At 38.8% G+C, this 25,903-nt stretch overlaps 1 protein-coding gene across 2 annotated transcripts in view; it reads right to left on the bottom strand.

Moving 5' to 3' along the window:
• The window catches only part of cntln (centlein, centrosomal protein), a 94,370-nt gene extending 76,379 nt beyond the window's left edge, over positions 1–17,991 (bottom strand). The window contains exons 1-8 of one of the 2 annotated variants that reach the window (XM_067584872.1): positions 17,490–17,991; positions 17,106–17,193; positions 13,342–13,430; positions 9,611–9,695; positions 5,481–5,615; positions 4,391–4,570; positions 2,167–2,300; positions 945–1,107 (exon numbers count right to left, since the gene is read on the bottom strand). In XM_067584872.1, coding sequence (XP_067440973.1) covers positions 945–1,107; positions 2,167–2,300; positions 4,391–4,570; positions 5,481–5,615; positions 9,611–9,695; positions 13,342–13,430; positions 17,106–17,186 — 867 coding nt within the window. In that variant the 5' untranslated portion in view covers positions 17,187–17,193; positions 17,490–17,991. The remainder of the gene's footprint in view (positions 1–944; positions 1,108–2,166; positions 2,301–4,390; positions 4,571–5,480; positions 5,616–9,610; positions 9,696–13,341; positions 13,431–17,105; positions 17,194–17,489) is intronic. The other variant, XM_067584873.1, reaches the window with a different exon arrangement.
• Between the last annotated feature and the right edge of the window lie 7,912 nt (positions 17,992–25,903).

The following is a 25,903-nucleotide window of genomic DNA, read 5'->3' as shown; positions in this document are numbered from 1 at the left end:
ATTTTTCCCTGATTTTTGTGCTTCTACCATGGGTAAGTAGGCTACTTAGCTAAATAGTTCCCTTTTTATCTGTTTTAATTGTCTTTATTGTTGTTATTACTTTGTCGTGCTGTAACTTACAGACAAAGTTAATACAGTTAAAAGTTGAGTCATGAATGACATGGATCAAAGATTTGTGGCTGTGTTTTAGTTGTTAAAAATACATTCATCATCATAATTATTTCATATCAACCGGTTATGAAGTAATGTTGATGTAATGATATGATATACGATCGGGAGTCTGCACAGGGTGTTTTATTTTGAAAACTGACTGCATGCTCTCTGCCGTTCCTGTGTCTGACTTCCTACCCGGCTCTATCTGTGCAGTTTGACGCGGTATCCATAAAAAATAGACTAGGTGCATATTTTTAGCAGAGCAGAGCGGAGAGGGCCACTTCTGGGACACATCTGAAATGCACTGTAGCGCGTCCGGTGGGATCACAAGCATTGTCTAGAGTGGCCGCAATCAGCTCCAGCGGCCACTTCACAGCTAGAACGCAACGCAGCCACGCCCGGTGCAATCAAGCCGTCAATATGCAGGAAAAGAAAAAAATAAAAGAATAAAAAGAGGACAAAGAAGAAGATAATATGAAGTGGGTCAAAAAATGTTACGTAATGTTTATGTTTTATGACAAATATTTGCCCAAAGTTTCTCCCTCTCCCAGTGCAGTGATGTGTATGGCACAGCAGTAAAGTCATCAGACAGAGGGGTGGTGGGTTCAGAACTCATTCACAGTAACAGGATACGGGAAGAGGAGTCCTTCTCTTTGGCAAGTCAAATAATTGTAGGTTACAGCAAGCTTGGAAATAAATTACCACAGCGGGTGAGGCCTGAGTGGAGTGCAACAAGGTGGTTATAGTAATGATGAGTTTGAGGTTTGGCATGTGTGCATGCGTGTGTGTACCCTCTGATAGGAGGTGGTGTCAGCAGTATGTGCCTCTTCTTGGTTCCTCAGGACTTTCTGTGTGTCTAGGTTGAGTCCTTCCAGTTGCTTGATCAGATGACTCTGCTCTGCTGCATGCTGTGTACTCTGTCTGTACAGGGTCTGCACTTCTGCAAACTCACGACTGCAGAGACACACACACACACACACATGCAACATGTTATATAAAAGCCAGAAAATATTATAGTTCAATACACAATAGAGCAGCACTGCTTTTCTTTTCATTTAAAACACTGAAGTTACATGTTCAGGTTTTCGGATTTAATGAATATAAATACAAAGACTCTGTAATAATGTAGAAAGAAATCATTTAAAATCAAGAGGGTGTAAGGTAGACAACTTGTATTAATTCAGGTTACTAATTCTTTTTTTTTCTGTAATCTATTATATTTATTCTGAATTCTATAACAATGAATTGAAGGTGCAAAAATATGTAAACAAATTTAAAATGTAATTTATATAAATAATGCCGATACTATTATTCCTGTTATACTAATAATACCAAATTTTAGTAAAGTGCACTTTTCATTTCTATTACATATATACAGTACTAGTCAAAAGTTTGGACACACTTTCTCATTCAAGTGAATGGGAACATGTGTCCAGACTTTTGACTAGTACTGTAATACTTGTAACATATGACAATATTATAGTCAATCATTTGTGTCCCATGGAATTACCACAAAGTGCTCTTCTAACTTATAAGGACATCTTTAATCACCTAGCTAAAACCTTAAGAATGGTCTCTAGCTCCGGTGTGACTGACATGTCAGAGTGCCTCTGGCATTAAAACAGAAAAGTAGTTAAAAAAGGTTGAGATTACCACTAAGGCTCCTACGGTTCTCACAGTTTTTATCATATCGACTAAAGCTTAGGCAAAGCCTGCTCAGTTTCCCTTTTCTCCCTCTTTTAAAGCACATCCACTATGCAGGGCTTATCAAGTGGCTTTAGGTGAGCCAGAGTGGAAGAGATCTGTGTCACCCCCAAGCCTCACGGCATAGAGAGCAATATACTTACTGCTCCACACACTAACCTGTGTGAGGTGATGTGTATGCATGTGCCCACACAGGACATACACACAATTCCTTAAAACAATAAGATTAACCCAAAATATCACATATTAAGTTCTGGTTGTTACACTGAGGTGTATTTATCAGGTAATATTTCAGTTGGTAGGGCTCACCAAAGTTGACTGAGTTGACTCTCTTTTGATGCCACCTCCTTTTCCTTGGTGGAGAGCTGGGCTGCCAGACTGCTACTGTGGCTCTGCAATCTGGACAACTCCTGCCAGGCATTGTGCAACTCTTCCTCCAGATCCTGGTACAGCAGAATAATAACAATTTTGAAGTGCTTTCAGAAATCTAAAAGGAATAATGTAACATGTAAAGGGGATTTTCACAATACATTCCAACAGAAAATATTAAAAAGAAGTAATGACTCTGATAATGACCAAAGAAGGTGAATTTCATGTGGTTTTGCACTTTCGGTCACTTTGTGCACTTCAATCTTATATTAAGAAATATTTCTTATTAGCCTTTTTACCTCAGCCTTTTGATTGTTTTATGTCAATTTCTCCACTATTATTTGCAATGCATTTTCATGGACTAGTCCACAATCCACTGCAGACTATTGTGATTAAGTTTACATAATCTGCAGTGGAATCAGAGATATTTCATTTGGCAATGTGACAAAGTGTAGGTTGACATCGTATAAACCCCTAGCAGTCTGGGTGTCTACACCGGACACATTTCAGCCATGTTTTTCAGTTGTCTGTCTCACATCCATATGATAAAACATTCAGTTTTAATCGATACAGCAGTCAACACGGGCCATTTTCTTTCAACTTACTATGTAACTACATTGTTTTGGGCTGTGAGCACTGTCTTAGCACTTCGGAATACACAGCAGTACTGTAGCTGAACAGATTCAGTGAAGACACTGACAGGGGACTGCAGCTGCTGCTATTGTGCTGGTTTCGCTATGCAGCAGGTGTAGACAAGGTGTTAATGAAAACTTTTCTTTGATAAGAACAAACGATTAGAGCAGGGTAGATTGCATGGCATCAAGCACACTAAGGTGACCAAACCTATACAGTTCAAACGTAATTAAAAACTGTGTTTCACGGGACCAGAATTAATTGTCAAGTTTTTCTTTCACACACCCTCAGTGTAGTTTACGGACATATAATAACTATACAGCAGCGTACCTTATCTACTATGCACTGGATTAAATGAAAAATTCCTGGGCAAATCTTAACAATGTCAAACGAATTGGCATGATGTATCCACTACACACCCCATACTCTTCATCTCCATCTTTCAAATCATCATACAGAAAATGAGGAACATGTGGAATGTCTTAGGCTGTGATGGATGTGCATAGAGTAGTTGCTGGGCTCCATCCCGTCCAAGTATAATTACTCTGCAGCCCTGACTTATTCAAGACTTTCTGTCCGTCTCCATTTGACAAGGGTAGCAATATGTTTCATAACGATTAGTTCATAAGGGAAAAGAAGAATGTGAGGTTCTTCTGCTGCTCCTATGTCCTCAGACTCTAGTATTGGCATGCAGTTGATTTCTGTAAGGGAATGGCAACAGGTGGTGGTAAAACTCTTTAAGTACTGTGATTGTGGTTTGACTGCTGTCACTGTCTAATAACTGTTTTCTCATGTCCACATATGTGGGAAGAATGGATCTATAATGATAAATTCTGGAGCAAGGTGCAGATTATTCAAAATACATGCTTGCATATGGTAAATAGCACCTTTCTAGTCTTCCGACCACTCAAAGCACTTTACACTACATGCCAACATTCACCCATTCGCACACACACTCACACACCGATGGCACAGCCTTCCGGAGCAATTTGGGGTTCAGTATCTTGGCCAAGAACACTTCGACATGCAGACTGGAGGAGCCGGAGATTGAACTGCCGATCTTCCGATAAGTAGACGACCCACTCTACCTCCTGAGCCACAGCCGCCCCGACAAGCATATGAGAGGAATAAATAAAGAAAACACAGAACTACCCCTCACTTGTGCATGCATACATGCAAATGACTTCACACAAAGTTCTGAGTCCTCATTTGGGTTGAAGGGGGCAAGAGGCTTCTTGACAATCAGCTCAATTCATTTTTTATTCCAAACAAGGAAGATCTGTCGCCCCTATGTTAAAATGTATTTTTTCTTTCCTTTGAATATAGTCCCTGCATATTTAAACTGCACTTTGCCACAGAGATTTTTTTATATTCACATGCTGTGGAGGAAAGGGTAAGAGAATCAGAGATTTCAAGGTGTGCAGAAGAAAAGGAAAAGCTAGAGGACAGGGCCCATCCTGTACGACTTTGTGTGTGGGTGTGTGTGTGTGTGTGTGTGTGTGTCTGCATGGAATTGTCCTCGTGTTCATACCTTGACTCTGGCCTGAGCAGCATCCCTCTGGTCTCGTTGGCTGTTGGCCTGCCTCTCTTTCTCCTCCAGGTCAGCTCGCAGGGCGACGCAGCGGGAAGTTAATCCCTCTTTCTCCTCCTCTAGAGCCCGCACCACCTGCCGCTCCTCCTCCTCTTTCCTCCTACACTCCGTCTTCATTTCCTGGATAAGAGAGGTGTGTGTTGTAAGGAGGAGAGTAGGGGGTCATGAGGGCCAAATAAACAACGGTGACGAAAGGAGAGAAGAAAAAGAAGCTATTCAAACTGCGAAAATGAAAAAAGAAAGACACAGAGATACAAAAAGAGAATCAACCCATGGGGTTGAGGCAGAAATGAATATGTAAACAGTGGACTGGCTTTGCTGCGGGAGGTGCCTGCATGGGCCGCTGATTGGCCAAGGTCACCTGCGCTGTAAGACTGGTCCGTGCGGCCAGATGTTTGCTGGTGTGGGCCGAGCCGTGTGGCAAGAGCTGGGCTCATGCAGGTAAAGGGGCCAGTCTGTCAGCTTTAATGGCAAGCTCCTAATGAGAATGGTGCTTGCTGCAAGACCCATTAGACTCAACCTAGGTCTCCTTTGATGCTGTCCCCCACGATTTCTCGCCATGAGACCTCACCAAGACTGTGTAAGGACCATTCCTTTATCAATTAATCATAGCCAGGTCCCATCTAAGCATAATTAGGGGGAAGCCACACCATCACAAGCACACTTTTCACTTTCCCCCACTGAAGCAGTCATTAAGTATTTATCTGCAAGTTAACAACCTGCTTTCCTTTCTCTCTCTCTCTCTCTCACACACACACACACACTCTCTCTTTCCAGCTGTTAAGTATTCTCTGTTGTCAGTACCAAGAAAGAAAGCTAAAAGCCAAAAGAGCGAGGGTGAAAAGCGAGAGGAAAAGACACAAAGACACAGAGATTGTGTTCAAGAAGGCAGAGCAATCTTCTTTCTCTTCTAAATGATTCAAGGCCTGTGGCTATAGCCACGGGGGACTTGTCATGTTTGGTGCCACACAAAAAAAGAGACTTTTTGAATCTGAGGCCTAGAATGCCACAGAAAATTTGTGCCACCAACCTTAAGTTCCTGACTGTTATTGACCAGTTGTTCACGCAGAGCTGTCAGCTCCCTCTTCATTAAGGCACTCTCCTCATCCACTGTTGTCCTCCTCTGTACAACGCTGTTAATCTCCTGCTGCTGCCCTGTCACTTTCTGTGGCAGACATCGAGACAGCAAAAAATAGAGTCACACAGATAGAGAGAAAGAAAAATGCATAAAAAGAGGGCCACAGGTCACATTATGCACACATTATGAGGCGAGCAGGACAGATTATGGCTAACCCCTCCCACCCTGGACCCAGACATAAACTTTTTGAAATGCTCCTCTCAGGCAAGAGGCTGAGGTCTGTCAAGACCAAAACCTCACACCACAAGAACAGTTTCTTCCCGTCTGCAGCCGGCCTCATCAACAAGGCACGGGACCCCCACTGACACGGACTCTATAGCAGCTATGGGCATTACACATTATATTAACATAAACTCCCCATAATCTTAAATTTGCACATCTGTGATCTTTCATCTAACATGGCGCGTTACATTAACGCAACTTGTATTATTATTATTATTATTATTATTATTATTATATTATTACTTATACACTGCATAAACTGTTGACTCCTGGTCAATATTTTATACAATTCATTTCATTCTCTTCAATTTAAAATTTAAACCTGTAGCAGCTCTTCTCACTTAGAATATAATTTACATATTTTTTAATGTAAATTCTTTCTATTTTATATTATTTAGGATTACTTAATTTTGTATATATTTTTGACTGTTATGCACCATAACACAAAGGCAAATTCCTTGTATGTGCAAACCTACTTGGCAATAAACCTGATTCTGATCCTGAAGATTCTAATTCTTAAACTGATCAAAATCAAAAACAGGGTCTGGATTGTGTCCTGAATAGGGACTGAATAACATAAAACCCACAAGTTTAAATTTACCAGGCATTAAAATCTAACTGCCAACAACTATATTCATAAATACTAAATGGAAAAGGTGTTAAATGTAAAAAAGAACTGTGATTATCTTTTTACCCATGGCACAATTATGTAGCAAAAGACAGCAACCACACACACTCAACTATTGAGATCTAACTGGTACTCATTTTAAATCTAGTGAGTCACAAAACATCCTAAAGCTCCATGATGATCAATTTAATGATTTTCAAGGTTCACTAAACTGAAGGCCAGCAGAAATGATACAATGAATTTAATGACCACCCACTTCTGATGCTGGTATATGTTCACTTCATGTTTTTTGGCAGCCTTTGTGGCTGGCCTCTTAACACTACATCAGCTGGGGTTTGGCATTGGCTGGTAATCCACAACCTTCTGTGGGTACACCCTCCTCTCAAATAACACTGTGCTCTGGGATGCAATTAATTGCCATGTTGGGGGAAATCGCTCAGATATATCCAGATAGTGGATTTAGCGTTCCTCGCTACTCCTAGCTCGCCGTGCTAAGAACAGAGGGGCTTTAATAGAGATTTATACTGGGGAGCAGAAAATAAATTCAAACGTTGATAATGAGGTAGGCAAGAACAATTTGAACCCCAGTAGTGCTCAATTGATAGAAGAGAAAAAGGGGGGTTCCGCCAAGTTAAGAGGTCTAGGACAGAAAGATTAGCATTTGAAAATTCCCAGTACAGTTCAAAAATGAAAGCTAATTATGTTACAAAAATGGAAAGGAGTAGTGAGGGAAAGTTAAAGAGGTAGGATAAAAAAAGAAGACGAGGAGGAAAAAAAAACATCAAAGTTGGAGAGCTGAGACATTAAGAGAAGTGTAAGATCCTGTGTGGAATCAGCGAACCATCACATCTCCAAAAAAAGAGGAAAAGCCAATTAATCACTATTTGGGTATATATGGCTCGAGACTGGATGAGATGATGACTGTCAGAAGGCCAGGATGACACAGCACAGAGAGCAGTGCTAATAAGGAGATTCTCAAACAGCCTGTTTCATGAGTCTGAAGACAGTGGGTATCCCCTTTTTTTCACAAGGCAACCTGTTGCCTGTTGAATGTCAGAGCTGTTATGTGGACCAGAAATAGTTTTCTTGAGATGGTGCTGATAATAACGAACAGTTTTATTACCAACAGTTTAAAGAGGAGATCACTTTTGATTCACATAAAAATAGAGTATTTTAAGTAAGAAAGACCTTACTTCTACTACTTTACTCTACTTCATCCTGAGGCTTAGCTAAGCTTGCATTGTAAGCACACTATGGCCTTTAGCCGGGCAGCAGAGCACTTTAATGCTTATTAATATTTCAGAAGGTTGGTTCGCAAGTCTAGGACACTCTAGCACAATTGGCAAAGTTGTTGTTAAAAATGTGTGGCTACTTATCTTATTAGCTGTGATATGTTATCTGATATGTTATCTGTCTACCAGCCATTGGTTTAAGCTACTAATAACAACTAATATTTCAGATTAATTACATTTTTAATTCATAATAACCTTATTGAAATCAGGCTGCCTTCACTCAGACTAAATCACATTTAGCATTTTTGAGTGGAACTTCCCAATCTGGAAAATCTAGATCTGATAACAAAATAAAAAGGAAAATCCTCTGCTACATTTTCAAGCAATCTCTTTTATTGTGTTTAATCTTTTTGGAATATAGAGTATAACACATTTCCACGTGAATAGTGCAACAGCAGGCCTGAATCAACTTTTTTATAGAACAAAATAAAGGCCACACATACTTTTTACATTTATGCCCAGCATAATATTGCTATGGTGGTTGAAAAGGTCATGTATTATAAATTTACAGTGACCTCAATGTAACTAAAACACAGTAGTTACAGTAAAAATGTTGCTATAATAACACATTCAGTAATGAATTTCTACTGAGTGGTTCAAACTTAATTATTTTTTTGTCCTATTAAACCTTGTTGGTATTTTCCTCTCATATGGTATAGCAGCCTTTTTTCCAAGCCTTTGTTGCATTGTCAACGCAGCCCCATCCAAAGGTTAAACCAATTAAGTTTGCTTGTGAGTATGCTGTCATGGATGCCTATGCATCAGTCAGATTTAAACACTGATTGACGCAAAAATATTCATTGTAATATACACCCACATCAAGAGGCCCACACCCACAGCTATGATATGGAATATATCCCTTTTGGGATATTTTCTAAGCATCTGTATCAAACCTGTAGATCTAAAAACTTAACTGCATCTCAAACTAAAGGCCCAAATCTTGCATTGAAATAAAGTGAAGGTTAACTTGTACACACATATACTGTATATCCTAACTATGAGCTACCACTAAAACTACTGTGTTGTGTAGATCATGGTTAAGATGGCTGAGGAGAGTGATGCAAAAAAATATATAAAAAAAAAACACTGCCAAGCTGATGACTCCATTACAGCCAGTCTCATTAGGAATGAACACAATTCTGGATGAGGGACGCTAATGAAGGAGACTGACAGATGCTCCAGTGAAGGGATGATGATTTGGAGTAAATTTCATTAGTGATGTCATTATCGTTAGCCATCATACCATCAAGAAATATTACTCAGGGGGCGATGCAAAGAAAGCAGGTAACACAGAGAAAGAGGTTGTAGTTAAAAATACACAAAGAATTTGCTGGCAATTATTTTTTTAAATCAAGGAGGCAAACCAAGAATAAAGGCTTATCTATAAGTATGAACTGCAAATTTAAATACCTTAACACAAATGGTTTCAGGGGGAGAAAAAATAACATAAAACTGCAAAAATATAATCCAAGAATTTTGCCTTGAAGTTAAAAAAATTCACCCTGGAAATGTGGTGAATGTGGTTGGGGAAAGTGAATGAGAAATGACCTCCTGCTGGACCCATCATCAAAGTGTTGAGGAGGACATTTAACTCTCAGATGCTTCACTGCAGCTGATCATTGGCCAACATCAGACGATTTGTAGATTTGTCAGATTTGTAAACATAACCAATTTGAGGGGCAGAATTATTAATGAAAACAATCTAATTATAAATTTCATCTTGCTTTTCTAAAACTTTCTACTGCTTACAAGTAGCAGCCTTTGTCAAGTAAATTTTCCAGACTGGGCTGAATGGCCTTCCTCCATTAATGTGTCTGAGATCTAACAGACATTCGCTAAACACAGAATGTTTTAGAATATTTGACCAAACCATACTGTACCTGTTCCAGCTCCTGTATCTTGTAATCTTTGGACTGGAGGATCTCCAACACTTTCCTATCCTTAATCTCCGCTTTGTGCTTCTCACTAGAAGAAAGAGTAAAGAACAGGAAAGTAAGAAAGAACGTATGTATCCTTAAAAATGCAGATATCATGTTTATAAAGTGTACTCTCATTGCATTGGACTTTAATATTTTTTGAATCACAGTGGATGTACAGTAAATAAAGAGACATTAGGCAGTAGCTCCAAAAATATTGCAGTGTGATGTCATATAATTATCAATTATACCTGCAGTAATTATAATTGTTTGTGCACCTGCTGTACTTCACAAACAAAAGCAACAGTAATTCTGACAGCTGACAGAGAAATCTTAAAAGGAAAATTCATAACAAATACAAAAGGAGATCCCTTAACATACAGCCAATTAATGTTCTTCTTACCATTTTCATACTATGTCTATGGTTGCTATTATTTACAGAAAATTTTATTTTTACATAGTAGTTTGACATCATCTGAACATCTTGGTTTTTAAACTGCCCAGGCCAAACAATGTTTTTATCCAAGAGTTTTCTGAGTTATTATCCCATTATCCCATATCAAAGTATGACAAAATTCTTATTTTGAGTGATTTTAACATACACATCTACTGCCCTTCTCAGACTTCTGTCACCAATTTTATGGATACTTTGGAATCTTTTAACCTCATTTCGGCAATACAAGAACCTACACATTCGAAGGGCCACACCTTTGATTTAGTTCTGTACAGTGGTCTCAGCCCTGACAACTTTGAGACTAAGGATATCTGTGTATCTGATCACAAAGCAGTTTTATTCAGTGTGGTTTCATCCCAACCACCTATTAATCACAATACACCTGTCTGCTGCCGTGTTATTAACTCTATGCCTGCTTGCAAGTTTTTTCTGAGCTTTTTACTGCTGCTTCTTTAACTGCCTTTGATCCACATTCTAACACAAAGGAGCTGGTCTCCCTTTTTAATCACACCTGTCAGACTGTCTTGGACTCTGTCACCCCCTACAAAGACAAAAAGTCAAATAGAACACCGCAGTCATGGCATCAAGGACACTGCACTCAGTTGGTTTTATTCTTACCTTTCAGAAAGAACCTACTCAGTCAAGTTAGGTAATTACTCATTTTCTACAACTCACATTACCTGTGGAGTACCACAAGGTTCAATTTTAGGTCCAATTTTGTTTTCTATCTACATGCTTCCACTTGGCCAAATCATCCAAACGCAGATAATATACAGATATACCTTCCCCTGAGACCTGGTGACCCAAAAAGCCTAGCTGCTGTAGATTGTCTCAGTGACGTCATCTGTCGGATGGCACCAAATTTTCTTCAATTCAATAACTCAAAATCAGAAACATATTGTTCAGTCTTCCAAACCCTATCGTTCTCATTGAGAGTGGCCTTGGTCCCTAGTCTGCAAACGTAAAGCCTGCTGCCAGAAATTTGGGGGTACTATTTGATTCAGACTTAAGCTTTGAACCACAGATCAAAAAAGTTGTCCAACTTATTTTCCCTAGACTTGACTACTGTAACTCCCTCCTTTCTGGCATAAACCAAAAGTCACTCTCTCGCCTCGATCTAGTTCAGAATGCAGCAACTCGGCTTCTTACTGGTTTTAACAAACAACATCACATCACCCCAATCCTTGCTTCTCCCCATTGGCTCTCTGTTTCATTTAGAATTGATTTTAAGATTTTACTGATCACTTTTCTGGGTCTGGCCCCAAGCTACATAACAGAAATGTTATGTAGCTATGAGCCAGTTCGCAACCTTGAGATTCTCAGGTGGGGCCCTTCTGGCCATTCCAAAGTAGAGGCTTAAATCTAAAGGTGACTGTGCTTTTGCCATCAGGGCCCCTTGGCTTTGGAACAACCTGCCTGAGGAGATAAGGCTCATAGAATCAGTAACTTCTTTTAAAACACTCCTTAAAACACATTTTTACAGATTTGCTTTTACGTGATGTTGTCTTTTTATTGCTTTTATTCTTTTTATTTGTATTTATATTTACTTTTTTAAATGTTTTTTTTTGTCTTTTATCTCTTTTACCGTCTTTATCTTTCGTCATCCTTCTGTCTTCTCTCTGCTGTGTTTCTGCATCTTTTGTCTTCTTGTTTTAACTTCTTTTTTTATCTTAACTTTATCTTAATTTTGTCTTTCTTTTGTTTGGCCTCACTGTTTGGCTTTCTGTTGGTATATTTCCTTCTGTTTGTCTGTCAAAGCACTCTTTTTTAAAAATGTGCTATATAAATAAAGTTATTTTAATTATTATTATTATAATTATTATTATTATCATGAAGACTATAATGTGACAAAAAAGTATATATAAATGAAAACAGAAAATGCACACTCTATTATGAAAGCACAGCTGCTGTACTAATCTGCTGCAGGACGAAACTCTTTTTTTCTTTCCAGCCCACTAGCACCTCTTTTATCATATGAACTTTTAGGGAGACAAAAACAAAAGCAATTGGGGACCTGTTTGTTTCAACTGCTTCAAGCCACCAGGGGCCACCCATTCCCTCTACTCATCACTTGCTCCTTCTACACCTCCCATCTTCAAGGCCTTTTCTCTCGTCTCTTTGCCTCTTCTGATCAGCCCTATCCCCTGATAGACACTGAAATAAGTATCTGGTGTCCCTGGAGGAGCTGGAACGCAGGCTGGCCTAGCTACATCTCCTTGTATATTGGGCTGTGTTCACCATGTCCTGAGCAACCAACCAATCACTCTACAAGATCCTCACAGGAAGGGGAGGGTGGGGTGAATGGTAGTTCCCAGTGGGCACCAGCGCTTGACTGGAGTCGACACAATTACCATGTCAATATCCTCCTGCGCATCAGGTGATACAATACACATACACTCTCTGGGTGCATGTTCCCCCACCAGTCTCAGCGGACCAACATACTTTGATGGGTTTCCTATGGGGCTATAAAGGAACTGAAGAGGGTATGTAGAAGGAATGAGAGGCACAGGTACTGAGGAACACTCTGCATGCTGCTGCACTGTATTTTACCCCTATTAAGGGTCTGCTAACAACTGACAGACATAAAAAAGTATGTGATATGCACACTTGGTAGGCAGAACATAATTCTGTACAGTATCCCCTAAGAAAAAATATAAATGTAGTGTAAAAAACTACAGTATTGAATAAGGCTTTACATGCATTACAATAGCAGCTGAATCATATGCAAGTAGTAAAAGACAATCTGTGTTCAAACTGCAGTGATGCTGGCATCAAAGACAATTTAAAGTCAAATATTTTTTTTCCTATTAAGGAGGAATGTATTTAATTTATCCAACTATGCGTCGTCAGGAAAAAATCTGAACCTCTGTTCTTTTCTGAAATTTCCCATGCCACTGTTTTTGGTGTAGCTTAGCCACCCTGCAAAAGAGGTCATATTCAATCTCACAATTTATCCGATAAAGACAAGTATTTGGCAGGAGTGTTTCAACTGTCCAGAATGGGATCGGTGGAGGGAGAGTGTTTTCATTAAAAGGGTTTCCATGGTTGAACTGCTAAACCGGGGATAAGAAGGCTTAAATCAGCATCTGCACCAGATTCCGTCGTAACCCCAGAAGAATGGCCAAGGTGCCTTAAACACCCCTTGAACGACTTTCACACATATTTCTCTTCACTTGTGAGATAAAGGAATTTTCAGCTGTTGAGCTTCTCAGGTAGCAATTTGAAAGATGAATCTACTCACCGCTCAACCACCAAACTGACAGCCTGGGTCAAGTCTGGATTTGCCACTTGCAGGCGTTTCCATAGGGACCAAACAAACTCCTTGTCTGCCTGTGAAAATACAGGATTCAGTCAACAGCTGTTATTCTTAATTGAGATAAATAGTTTTTGATAAATGTGTCTCAATATGCAATGAGGCCTACTAGGACAGCGGCAACACATGTCAGCTTTTCTCACTCAAAAACAAAAAATTAGGCAGGATTCCATTAGCATACGAGAGAAGGGGTAGTCAATCAATAATTTAAACATCTTGTACAAAATAGTTTTTGATCTGGCCTGCCTCAATCATGAGCCTCTCTTAACAGGAATCTCCATCACTGAGATGTGACCTTCGACTCAAGGGGAGCAAGCATTGACACTTGTCATTATGCACTATTTATGACTGGGGAGAGCTGGGATCCAAATCAAAACACAGCAGTCAAGCTTGCATTTTCTTTATTAATCAATTGCTCTCCAGATATGTTTTCCACTACAGCTCCAAAGTAACTAGCCCCAAAGAAACTCAAAACTGATGACAGAGAGAGTCATCTTCAAGTAGAAAAACCCAGCCTGCCCCTGACACATTTCCAATTCAAATTGTCTCGCTGGTTTTTCAAACATTTTTAAGCTACATTACATTTAATGAGGGACATCTAAAAACTACATTTTCTGACATTAAAAGACAGAATTATACCAAATCGACTTAATATAAAATTATCTGATAAATTATGTTCACATCATCATAAGATAAAAGTCATCCCTCCCCCTGGAATCTACTGGTCTCCAATTAGTACATGAATTTTAACCCCCTTTTCAAAAGTGTCTAATCAATTATTTACTAAAATGGCAGAAGCAGACCTTGATAAGACCATGAACTGAACATATAAAGTGGAAGGACTGTAGATTTGTGTCTCTGTATGCATCTGTGTGTAAGAGTGTGTGTGTATACAGAGTGGGAGCCGGGTGAAGGGGGATAGAGATCTCACCAAATCAGCCCTGCAATGCAGCTAACGACGAAATTAAGCAGCGTGGTTGACTTGAAACAGGTGGTCTCCCTCTGCCTGGCCTTTGGCTGCCATTAGCCGTTATACAGACAAGTGTTCAGTGAGGACCCTCATCAAGAGCTCTCCTCTGCAGTATATGTACTTAAAGATGCACTGAATGTGTGTTTGATGATTGCTGAATTATTCATTTTAAATCTAGACACTGAAACACCATGGGCTAAACATACCAAAGAGAGCCACTGGAATTCAGCCACGTATTAATAAAATTAGTAGGGTCTAGTAGGAACATTTGCTGGCCGACAGATGAGCCTCTTTGTAGTTAATGGCTGTCCTGAAGTACATCTTGCCAGAGACTTAAGACATCAATAGTATTCAAATGCCACTATTTAAATGGTACACTACACAACTAAAGGTCCCTATTAGATAGACAGAATCTCTGATGTTCTACTCTAGACAAGACCACCAAGGATGGTTTCCATGTTAGTTGAATGTAAGGCAGCAGGAATAGTCTCAAGTGAACAAAGTGTCACTGGCAAACTAGTAGCAGTATAATGTAAAGCATTAATGAAAGAGACATTTAAATGTGGGTCTCACAGTGTAAAGTACTCCTATTTTCATGTCAAAATGTCTGGTATACTATTAATAAATAGCACTGTCATAAAATGTAATGTTTGGGGGAATTTTCTGTATTCTGGGAATATTTTCATCAAGATCTAGAGTGATGTGCAAATTTTAGGGGTGACAAAGTGACGCTCTGCAGTTGCACTTTTTTGTTTTCTTAGTTGGGTAACCCCCCCTAATCATACACTGTCCAAACGCTGGAAACAAATTAGGTAAGATTTAACAAATCATTCTCTTTATTATAAATAGTTTGTAGCATTTGTTTTCGTAACTGCAAGTAATAAAGGAGTGCTGAAAAGGAGTGTAAAAACATATACAGGCCACTTTTATAGCCTTGATTAGAACGTACATCACAGTATTAGATAGAAATAAAACAGTGATCTACAGCCTATTTTAAAAATGTGTTGTTTCATGAAGTCTAGTGAATTTTATCTGTCAAATCAATTAGGTTTTTGGTTGTTAAATTACATACTGTAGGTGTTTACATGGCTTTGCTTCCTTATACAAGTTTGTACAGATGCCTTGTGGATTTTACAAATTATGAAATGATGTTGCACAACTTCTTTTCCTGAGTAAAGTCTAAAAAGTTAACATCAAAAGTTAAACTAAACTTTATACACATGATAAATAAGGTAACAGGCACACATGTGGTTACCACCGACAGCACCACAACAAATGTTCTTGCCCCATGTGTTAGATGGTATCTAATAGTCTAATAAAAACCCAAAAGTAACACATCATCTGCTGAGCCCCACAGCTGTCTACCTACCTGTGTATCAAGGTACTGTGTGGATATGCAAAGTGAGAAATGCTGGGTTCAGTTCACATGTTATTAGGCACCACCTGGTGGTGAGTATGCAAGGACATCCTCCCTCAATCACTGACTCACAAAGTGAGGATGAAATGTTCTCCAATGTGCTTATGAGCACTTTGTGGCTGTATGTTTGTATTTATTTGAACAAGTAGAAAAATGGGGGCTAAATTTATTCAAATGTTCTGTGGGGGCAGATATTTGTTGCAGACTAATCACTGGCTTTGCTGAGCATTCAAATAAAGGGTGGAAAGGTTATTTACAGATTTAAGCAGCAAAACAGTACTGATAATTAAAATGCTCTTTGTGCAGTTCAGTACAATCAACTTAACTAAATCATAACTAACTCACTGGAAATTCTTGTGCATTTCAACTTCAACTGACAACTTCTAGTCATAAAAATTGAGACGGTAAACACAAATGAATGTCTTTTGAAAGCTGAACAAGCTGACTAATGTACAGTACCTTTCAGCATGCATTGTTATCTCCTTTAGAAATCTTTTATATTGAAAATTTTCAATGACATTGCAGGATGGAGACATATTATAAGTCATAGGTCTTAGTCTGATCACAAATGAAAATAATGGTCATAAGGAATAGATGGTTAATTTAATAAAGTGGGTAATTATATACTGTCTGACAGAAATGACAAATAGTAAAAAAGAGGAAAAACTTTGCACACAGCATGTACTGCAGAGCAAGAGGTGCTGGCAACAGCAAAAACAACATGTAGTCAGAAAATAAATTTGTGATAGTGACCACACATTCAGTCCTTGATAATAAATGATTGAGGATCTTTTTTTTTTCTTTTTTTTTTACATAGGTGGTGATAAGAGCGCTTCATCAGGTTCATGAAAAGGTACAACTGACCAAAGGCATAAATACATGAAAACAACAGTCCATGTACTGTACTTATAAGAGACAAATGACAATATTCATCATTAGCGCTGCATATTCTTAGTGCACAGTCTTATATTTACATTTTACCTCACTGAAATATAATGATGCTGGTACACTTGAACATCTTAAAATTTAAAAACCATAAAGCCTTAAATAGTGAACTGAACAAAAGTTAACATGACAAGTGTTCAATTCACTAATTAATGAGCACGTGACTCTGCATTTGCTGGTTCTTCCTTCTGTGGACTTTACTATTTTTAAGCAACCAAAATCATCAGTTTAAGTCTTAGCCATTTGTGTTGCTTGCAGTATTATAATATAATCATTTTCAATCATTTTCACAGATAGCAGATAGCACAATGCAGCAGCGTGTGCTGCACATCCATCTTAGATGCACACATTAATCCATACCTGGCATTGCATCAACTCTTCTGATAAACTCGTCACTTGCTCCTCCAACACAAGGATGCGAGAGTTGTCTTTGGAGGACATTGTGAGGCTGAAAAGAAAGCAAAATATAAACAATTGCCCTAAGTTTGATCAAATAAAAGGACACTTGTAGCGTTAGTAGTAAAATGCTTTGGATATATACAGTAGGCTATTTGGCACTGAAGCCCGTTCGTATTTCATCAGCAGTTTAACTGCTAATTTCGGAACAGTTGACAGAAGCTCGATTTGTTTCCATTCATCTGACGTTAGCTGCATGTCTTTTAGCACAGATATAAAACTCACAGGAAAAGACAAACAAGCTCACTAGACGCTCTTCGGGAAAACTGAACACAGTTTGTCTCTTACCTGTTTAGACAACTTACTAAACAGCAGCTTTACAACTCTGAGTTAATACTAAGATAGCGCTGCCGTTGCTAACTTAGCCGCCTAACAAACAGTCATAATGTTTCTTTTCTGCTGTTGACAACCGTCTTCCGCGTGAAGTCAGTGCACCGAGCAACGTCACAACACGCTCTAACGGCAGCGCTTTTAATTATCCCATGAAAAAGTGTGCATTACAGCTTTTTCTGTGCAACCAAAACAACCTTTCTCAGTGAATAACACGGTTGTCAGTAACTACGGAGACGCTTTCCTCCTTTCAAACAAGCCCGCTGTTTTCCGGTTTCTGTTGCTCCCGCCCGCCGTGTTACAGTCGTCCAGTCATTTCACGACGGTTGCAGTTGACTTACGGCATTATGATGATCCAAAGATGAAGTGGTTCTCAAAGCTGGATTTGGGTACAAGGACTCTTTTTTCTTTCTTTTACTTTCTTTTACTTTTTTGTTTTTTTCTTTTAATCATTTTGTAAACATAAATAGACATAGGGCAAAGAAAAAAAAGAATTATAAAAGTAAAACAAATATCATACAGCCCAAACTATATCATATTATCCCCTTAACCCTATCCACACAATGCAAAACAATAAACTACCGATAACATGTCGTAAGAATTCATAGTATATTAACAATTCACACTGAGAATTCATACCAGAAAGTAATCAAATAACATAGACACACAAGATAAGAAAAGAAGGACAAAGGACAAGAAGACAAAGGGTTAGGGGGGCTACTTACATCTCCATACATTAATTTTCCTTCTTATGGATCAGAGTGATCCATTTCTACAGATGTAACACCTGTTTCTTCCCTTTAAAGAAACCATACTAAGATATCCCATATTTCCTTACATGACTCCTGTTTGTTTCACAGTATATATGTAATTTTTTCCAAGGACTCCTTATGGGCGTTTCAAGTAATCCTAAACAAAATAAGGTTTTCTATAATCAAGGAGAAGAGTGACACCTTTGATAAAACTATTCACACCCCATTTGTTTTCACTTTATTACACAATAAGTTGATAAAACCGTGTTTACAGTTGGTCACATGTATAGCCTTAAAGTTGTTTAAAAGAGTGGTGTGTTATAATCTATGAGTCCTTGTAATTAAAAAGTTTAGGGACCACTAATCAAACCTCACAGTAAATGTAATATTTCCATGATTAAGAATAGGCTACAGTAAATGCCCCACACTAGGCTGTATTTTAAGACCCTGACAAAGTATAGTCAGGGTCACCTTTTTTTTCTACAAAAGATCTGTTGAACTTGTTTATCACAACAGGAACAGGTCCTATTCTGTTTTGGCAGCACCTGGAGTTGCTTGGCATCTTTTTGATAATATTCATTAATATATATTACAAATCCATTATAATTTTGTTATTATGTTCCATGATGTATTTCTGTAATTTGTCTTTCTATTGCACTTCTGTCCGTCCTGGAAGAGGGATCCCTCCTCTGTTGCTCTTCCTGAGGTTTCTTCCATTTTTTACCCCGTTAAAGGTTTTCTTGTAGGGAGTTTTTCCTTATTCGAATCGAGGGTCTAAGGACAGAAGATGTTGTATTACTGTACAGATTGTAAAGCCCCCTGAGGCAAATTTGTGATTTTTGATATTGGGCTATACAGATAAAATTGACTTGACTTGAGGAACCACGGACAAATAAAATAATTTATGCACACATGAATGATTTGTTTTCAGACACCACTTCATTCATTCATTTCCAGCATCCCTGCAATTTCAGGCCTCTGATCCAGAGGACTTGAAGCTGTACCTTATATCCATATTAGTTGGCAACCCTGCTGAATTGCCCTGGTGGTGACTTCTTGAATCAGCTCATCTCTCCCACTGGGCTCTCTTCAAAAGCACATTTTAGCTGACTATGAACTCAGACCAAGACCAACTCTGAGCAACGACTACCACGTCCAGACCACCATAGTTCAACTCTATTGGTTTAAATTATACATGACTTAATGTGAAAGAATTCCTAATCATCTAATGTGATGGATGGGTAATATTCTACAGTATGTGTGATTATTCATTTGTTTTCTCTGCCCACTTAATCAGATTCAGACTTATTCTAGCATGCAATGAGCAGAACTGTTTTTGCAGAGTGGGAGGACACAAAAAGCAGAAAAAAGAAAGTAGTATTCATCTATTGTATGCAAAATTGGATATCATGTGCAATTTTCAGAGAAAACATTTCAACATGTTACAGTAGAAAAAGCACAAGTATAAATAATAAAATGAATGATTTAGCTGCTTACATTTAGCTGCTTCAGTTTCAGGGTTCTGATATTGTGCATGTTGGCTCGCTGTTACTCTTTCCTGGCTTACAGTAAGTACTGAGAGAAAAAGGCATCAGTCCTCTCCAAGTTCTACTGTAAATACTGGCTAAGATCTACATAAAAAGATAATGTAACAAAATAATCAATGCAAATTGTTAATATTGTATTTGTTTATTATTCTGTACCACATTTAAAAATTAATACTGTGAGGTTTTGATGTATTGTTTTTCATCTAATTGGAATAAAAGCTGCATCTGTATTTCAAAGGGTGATAAAATGCAAAAACTGTTGATAATAACATTTTAATAACTTTATCGATAAAATTTAAGCCTCAAAAGCTTTGCATGTGCTGGGTAACAAACACTGGAAGAGAGAGGACAGAATATAACCACACAATGCTGTCACATTAATAAGAGTTGATATTTAATGATCTGTTTTCAAGAACACACAGTACTTTTCAAAAATATGACATGGTCTTATGTACGACTACATCTATTTTTTCACATTTTTTATATGGAGCTTAAAATAGTCGTGTAAATGAAAATAAAAGGTGAAAGAATAAAATGTCACACAAATCACCAAAGAAATATCACAAAATGACAGTAACATTCATAGAAAATGGCAACATATCAATGGTAGGGAGATGTGTTGTAAAACTATTATACAGACACACACACACACACACACACACACACACACAGAATACATAGAATGAAGGTTCCCCTGTGTCTGTAAGTGCTGTTTTACAAGGCTTTAAATCTGTGTAGTTATATCAAAGCTCAAAAGCCACATGAAAGACAGTAAAGAGATATTATGTTGAGATATAAAATTGATCTTTGTATTTTAGTTTATGTACACATGTTGTTTCTCTTTTAATATACACACTTACAGTATATCCTACTCCTGTTGATATTTTCCTTGTTTTATATGTTTTTAATGATCTGTCATAAGGCCAGAGACATTATGCACAATCAATTCTGAATCTTGAATCCATATTGAAAGCTTTCAGAACTGGATGCAAACAAGGGAAAGGCAAGGAAAAATGAACAAAGACGCGTGTTTGACATCTGTTTTGCTGCTGAGACAAGACAACTCCATATTGTGTGGCTAATGTACTTAACTGTCCAGCCAGATTTGGAGTACAGGGTGAGAGAGGAAAATGAAGAAATATGAGGACTGGCACTCCTCTTCAGTCAGACAAATGTTGGTTCATCTGCTCACTGCCTCACACAGACACACACACACACACGCGCACACACACACAAAGAGAAGAGATGCAATTGACTTAGCATGATTAGGCTGTTCCTTGACCCACGAACACTGCCTCTCATTAAGATCCTCATTTGCGGAACAATTTTAGAGGCAGTAGACTGGTACATAATGCGCAACATCTGCCTGCCCCCTGTTTCTAGTTCAGACACACAAACTGACACATGGTATCTATGAATAAGCCTCTCTCACTCTTTTCTGGTCATGGGAATTAATGACCATCATACATCTGCAACAGGGTTTTGAGTCTGGTCACTGCAGTTGCACCTTTTACTCCATGTAAAAAGTCCTATAAAACAGACTTTTTACAATAAAAAACAGTCAGCTGCAACATTGCAGGTACAAGTGTCTCCTCAAACTGATTAACTAAGATGAAATATGGTCAATAGAAAGTCAAATTGACACAATTCTCTCTAAGGAAGCTGGAAACTCAAAGGAATCATCTTATAACTATCCCTTCTTTCATCATCAAATACGTATAATTTGGCCCCAGACACTTCAGTTGCTTACATGTTCCACACAGACATGTTCCACCATGTTTTGACATTTCCTGCTGCTGCTGAAGGAGCCTGTATCTCCCTCTTCTAAGTGTTTATTGTCTGTCCCACTAATGACAGATTAATCCAGATCTAAGAGCATTTAAGGCACATAAAAGGTAGATCTCAGCCGAGCACACTTTCATATCACCAGTGATGTGCTCCCTGCATTTAGAAAATGTTCCACATGCTCGTGTCAACCTGTCATTATTTCAATTTACTTCTTTTATCTGGAAGGTTACACATCATTTTATTATTTTATCACAGCCCTCCTCAACAAAAAGGAAAATAATCACTGTACAAAGTGTGTATTGTACACCATATGCACAAACCTATTTGCTTACCTGAATATAGTGAAGATATCAAATGGGGAGGGTCTTGGTGGCCGAGTGGTTAAGACATGCTGAACAACTACAAAATCCTTGCTTTGATTGTCAAACCCATCTCTCGTTTCTCATGTTTCATGTCTGTATGTATGCTATCACTATGTAATAAAGGCAAAATAACAAAAATAAAAACATTAAAAAAATAAACTCAACTTGCAAAAGGATTAAATTACTCATTGTCCTTTACAGTTAAATTGATATGAAAATGCTGGGTGCAGGTGCTTTTGGCTCTGTCTACACATTTATTTGTCCAGCAAAACTGATTCTCGGGGCCAGATTATAACTCCTAGTAACTTGGACAAATGATGCACAGAGAGGTGTCACTGAGCTCAAACACTCAACAAAATCCAACAACAAGGTTCTACTGTACAAGTTGATTTCCCTTACATTACATCACATTAGATTACATAATGAAAATTATGTAAATTGTCCAATTAGACTGATACAAATAGGTCACAGCTTTGTTGGCATTTGCCTCAGTTTTATTCAAGAAACACAATGTTACGAGATGCCTTAAAAGAAATGAAGGGTATAAACATAATTTGCTGTAACAGTAAATCGCTTACATTCGCTGTGTGAGGACAGACTCATCCACTGTCCCATTATGTGTAATACACTGAAACATAAACATTATTTCAACAATATTTTGAATTAATCTACCATAGAACCAAGCCCTGTCATGGAGATGAAGCACAAATGAATGAATCTTTAATTTAGCACTCAATCATCAACTTATCTCCTGGCTGTCTGGGGGACTGGGGATGTGTTTGTGACTGAGAAGAGACTCATCCTGCAGGATTCCTACTCATTCAAGGTTTAATTAAGATCTCTGACAATGATATGTTGACATGAATCACTGTGAAAAGGATTTTTATTCTCTTAGTCATTTTTATGATGTGTTGATGTTTGGAGAGAGATGGTCACGTAATTAAACTCACTCCTCTGTTAGAAACAGGCCACTTTTCTTGTCATAATGAATATTTCTTACGACACTGGTTCACATGTGGAAAACTGTGTACAGCTGGATTAAAGAGATCTTTCTATTTTTTTGTGTTACTGAGATCTGAAAAAAGGCTCTCACAACAATTGCAACATTATGGTTTAACTTCTATACAGGTTGCTAAATAATATGACTGCCTCAGATGTATAGCAGCAAATGTAAACAACATAGTAGCAAATGTAAAGTGATCCTTGTTTGAAGTTGTCTTTGCAGGCCTCTCATGTCTAATTGCCCAACTGTTAAACTGTGAAGAGCCACCCCTTGAAAACAAGACAGCTCTTGCATTGACAATCCCAATAAGCATGCTTGTCTCACTTCTGTTCTGCCTCAGCGGAGTCACAGGAAAGTTCAAGTGCTAGGCAGCATTTAATCTACCAGGGGAAGAAGTGACACAGAATTGTGATCATGCAAATGCGCCCACATGAAAAATTCAAGAGCCAAATGACAAGCCCTGGTGTGCCGATGCTGACAGAGGAAGGAAGGGAGGCACATCCCGGGGAAAAACATGACACTCCATGGAGAATTGTGAAAGCACAGTCTCCGCCTGCTGCCTCAGGTAAGTGGGGATATTGTCTGCATTAATGTGGCCTAGCTTTGATGCTGAGGGGGGAAAGAACCTGAGAACTGCGGGAGATGACAATAGATACTAAAGAGTCACAAGTCCCCAGCTTTGAAGGAACATTGATTGTATAAATGCCAGTTGGGATGTCAAACTCACACAGTGTTTAGTAAAACATCATTCCCCCCGGATGAAGAGGAGACATGCTCCTACATGTGAGAGTTAAAGTACGTCTTTGAACACAAGTCACTTAGTAGCGAGGCTGATGACTCTATTTGTTGAGTGCCTAATGTTTTCTTGTTGAATGAGATTAGATAATAATGAGCTGTTACCACACCGGGTGCCTTTTGAAATTGAAATTGGCCATCGCTCACCTATGAAATTGCTCACTATATTCATGTTCAATTACTGACATTTTAAGGCTAGTTTGTACACATTTCTATTCAAGTGATGCCTCGAGGAGGAATATTATATCTCTCACTGGAGTCCGTGGAGGAATTATCAGCCACTCCTGACCTCAAGCATGAGCCATCCTCATGCTGAATCCTGTGAGACCTTGGACTTACAAAACCCCAGGACAAGAGAAACCATTGATTACCGCCTCTCTTCCCTCTTTTCAGCCTTTAGACATACAATATCTGTGCACCTAAATCAGACAATTCTAGCTCAAAACCTTTCCTCGTCACAAACCTTACACTCTTTCTTTGCCATCATGTGCATTCTTGTATGCATGTGATGTCGCTGACCTCCCATAAGCCCCCCTCCAACATGCTGTGTGCACAAGCCCCCTTGTTCATGTCCTAACCCCAGCCCCAATGAGATGGGGTGGACCTCTGTTTGACTCCCATCTGATGACCTTCTGGTCCTATCCTCAACAGACAAGAGCCCTCATAAAGGAGGAATTGATCCACAAAAGACCCACCTCCTGGAGGCAGCAGCATATGTGTGTGTGTGCGTGTGTGTTTGTGAGTATCTATGATGCCCTGAACCTCAGAGCCACACTCACTCACGGCTCACCCAACTAGTGTGCCATCCTAACCCTGGTTAGCCCCTTCAGGATGTGTGGGAACAAGAAGTCAGACTATTTCCCTCGGGCTCTAGAGAGAGAGAGCTTGTCCTTTGCTTGGTGAAAGGCTAAATTAAGGTGGTGAGGTTGTATTTAAGTTCATATTTCCCCTGAGTATGAGAGAAGAGACCAAGGACATGGGACATTGATCGCCATGAGTAAATGTGAAAAACAGCTTTTAGATGAAAAAAGTATTTGTCTTATTTCCAGCACCTGTACTTCCCTCTCTGTGAATTAGGAGGGATAAAAGTAAGAAATTGAGATGTAGCATTGTCTTTGTATTACAGTACAATTTTCTTTTAGTGTAAATCTCCTTATCCTTTATGATTGGTCTACTGTTTATTACCTGAAATTAACATGGTACCCTTTACTTTTCCTTATGCAGATCCAGATCAAGGGTCAAAAGATAGATGGAGTTGTATGTTGCATTGATTTTATAGCCCTCTAAGGCAAATTTGTGGGCCATAAAAATGAATAAACTTGATTTGACAATAGCACATGCAATTACTTGAATAACAGAAAATACTAAGTCACAGTATGTGTGGCATCAGAAATGTCATATCACAAGTGGAAATAATAAAGAAACACTCCTGATTGGTGAGGAGAACTTGCAGTATGAGGCAAACCTTTGAAAACTCTTCTGGGTTCTTGGGGATGGTCAAACTGACCTTTCTGGACCTTTCTATGCTTCGGTAGTGACTGGAACTTAATGAACAAGAGCACCTCTCTGGATTTGATGGATCCAGGAGTGCGGCGCAGCAGCTGATGGCCATCCCAGGAGGTAGAACACTTCAGTAGCAGGTTCAATAGCTCATTATCAGTGGTCCCGCTGGGTAATTAGTGAACAGTGGGATCCTGTCAAAGGGACAAATAAACATATACTCTCCCTCCTTATCAAGCTGCTTTTACTGGTTACTTTACGACATTGTATGTTAGTGTCTACATAAATGTTGTCTGATACACATTAGAACCTAAGTGATACTGGATTCTTAAGGCCAATACTGACAGAATATAATGATATATATAGGCCAACACGAAGTAAACACAACATGAACAAACATTCCCTTATATCAGTTTATTTTATTGTGACCACAATATGTACAATGTGGGGCATTTTACATCAGAAAAATAAACTTGCAAGTGCTCTCTGGTGGACAAATTATGCAATGGAGGCAATGTTTTTAACATCACGTCTACACGGGCTGCATAGTGACAGCAGCACTTCAGCTGCAGCGGCTTCAGTACTCCGTCAATGTCTACGCAGGATGCTTTCAGGCTCAGTACTC

Source organism: Thunnus thynnus, chromosome 3 (assembly GCF_963924715.1).
Source record: "Thunnus thynnus chromosome 3, fThuThy2.1, whole genome shotgun sequence".
Classification (NCBI taxonomy): domain Eukaryota; kingdom Metazoa; phylum Chordata; class Actinopteri; order Scombriformes; family Scombridae; genus Thunnus; species Thunnus thynnus.
Note: the sequence above shows the minus strand (reverse complement) of the source record. Positions and strands in the feature narration are given on the sequence as shown.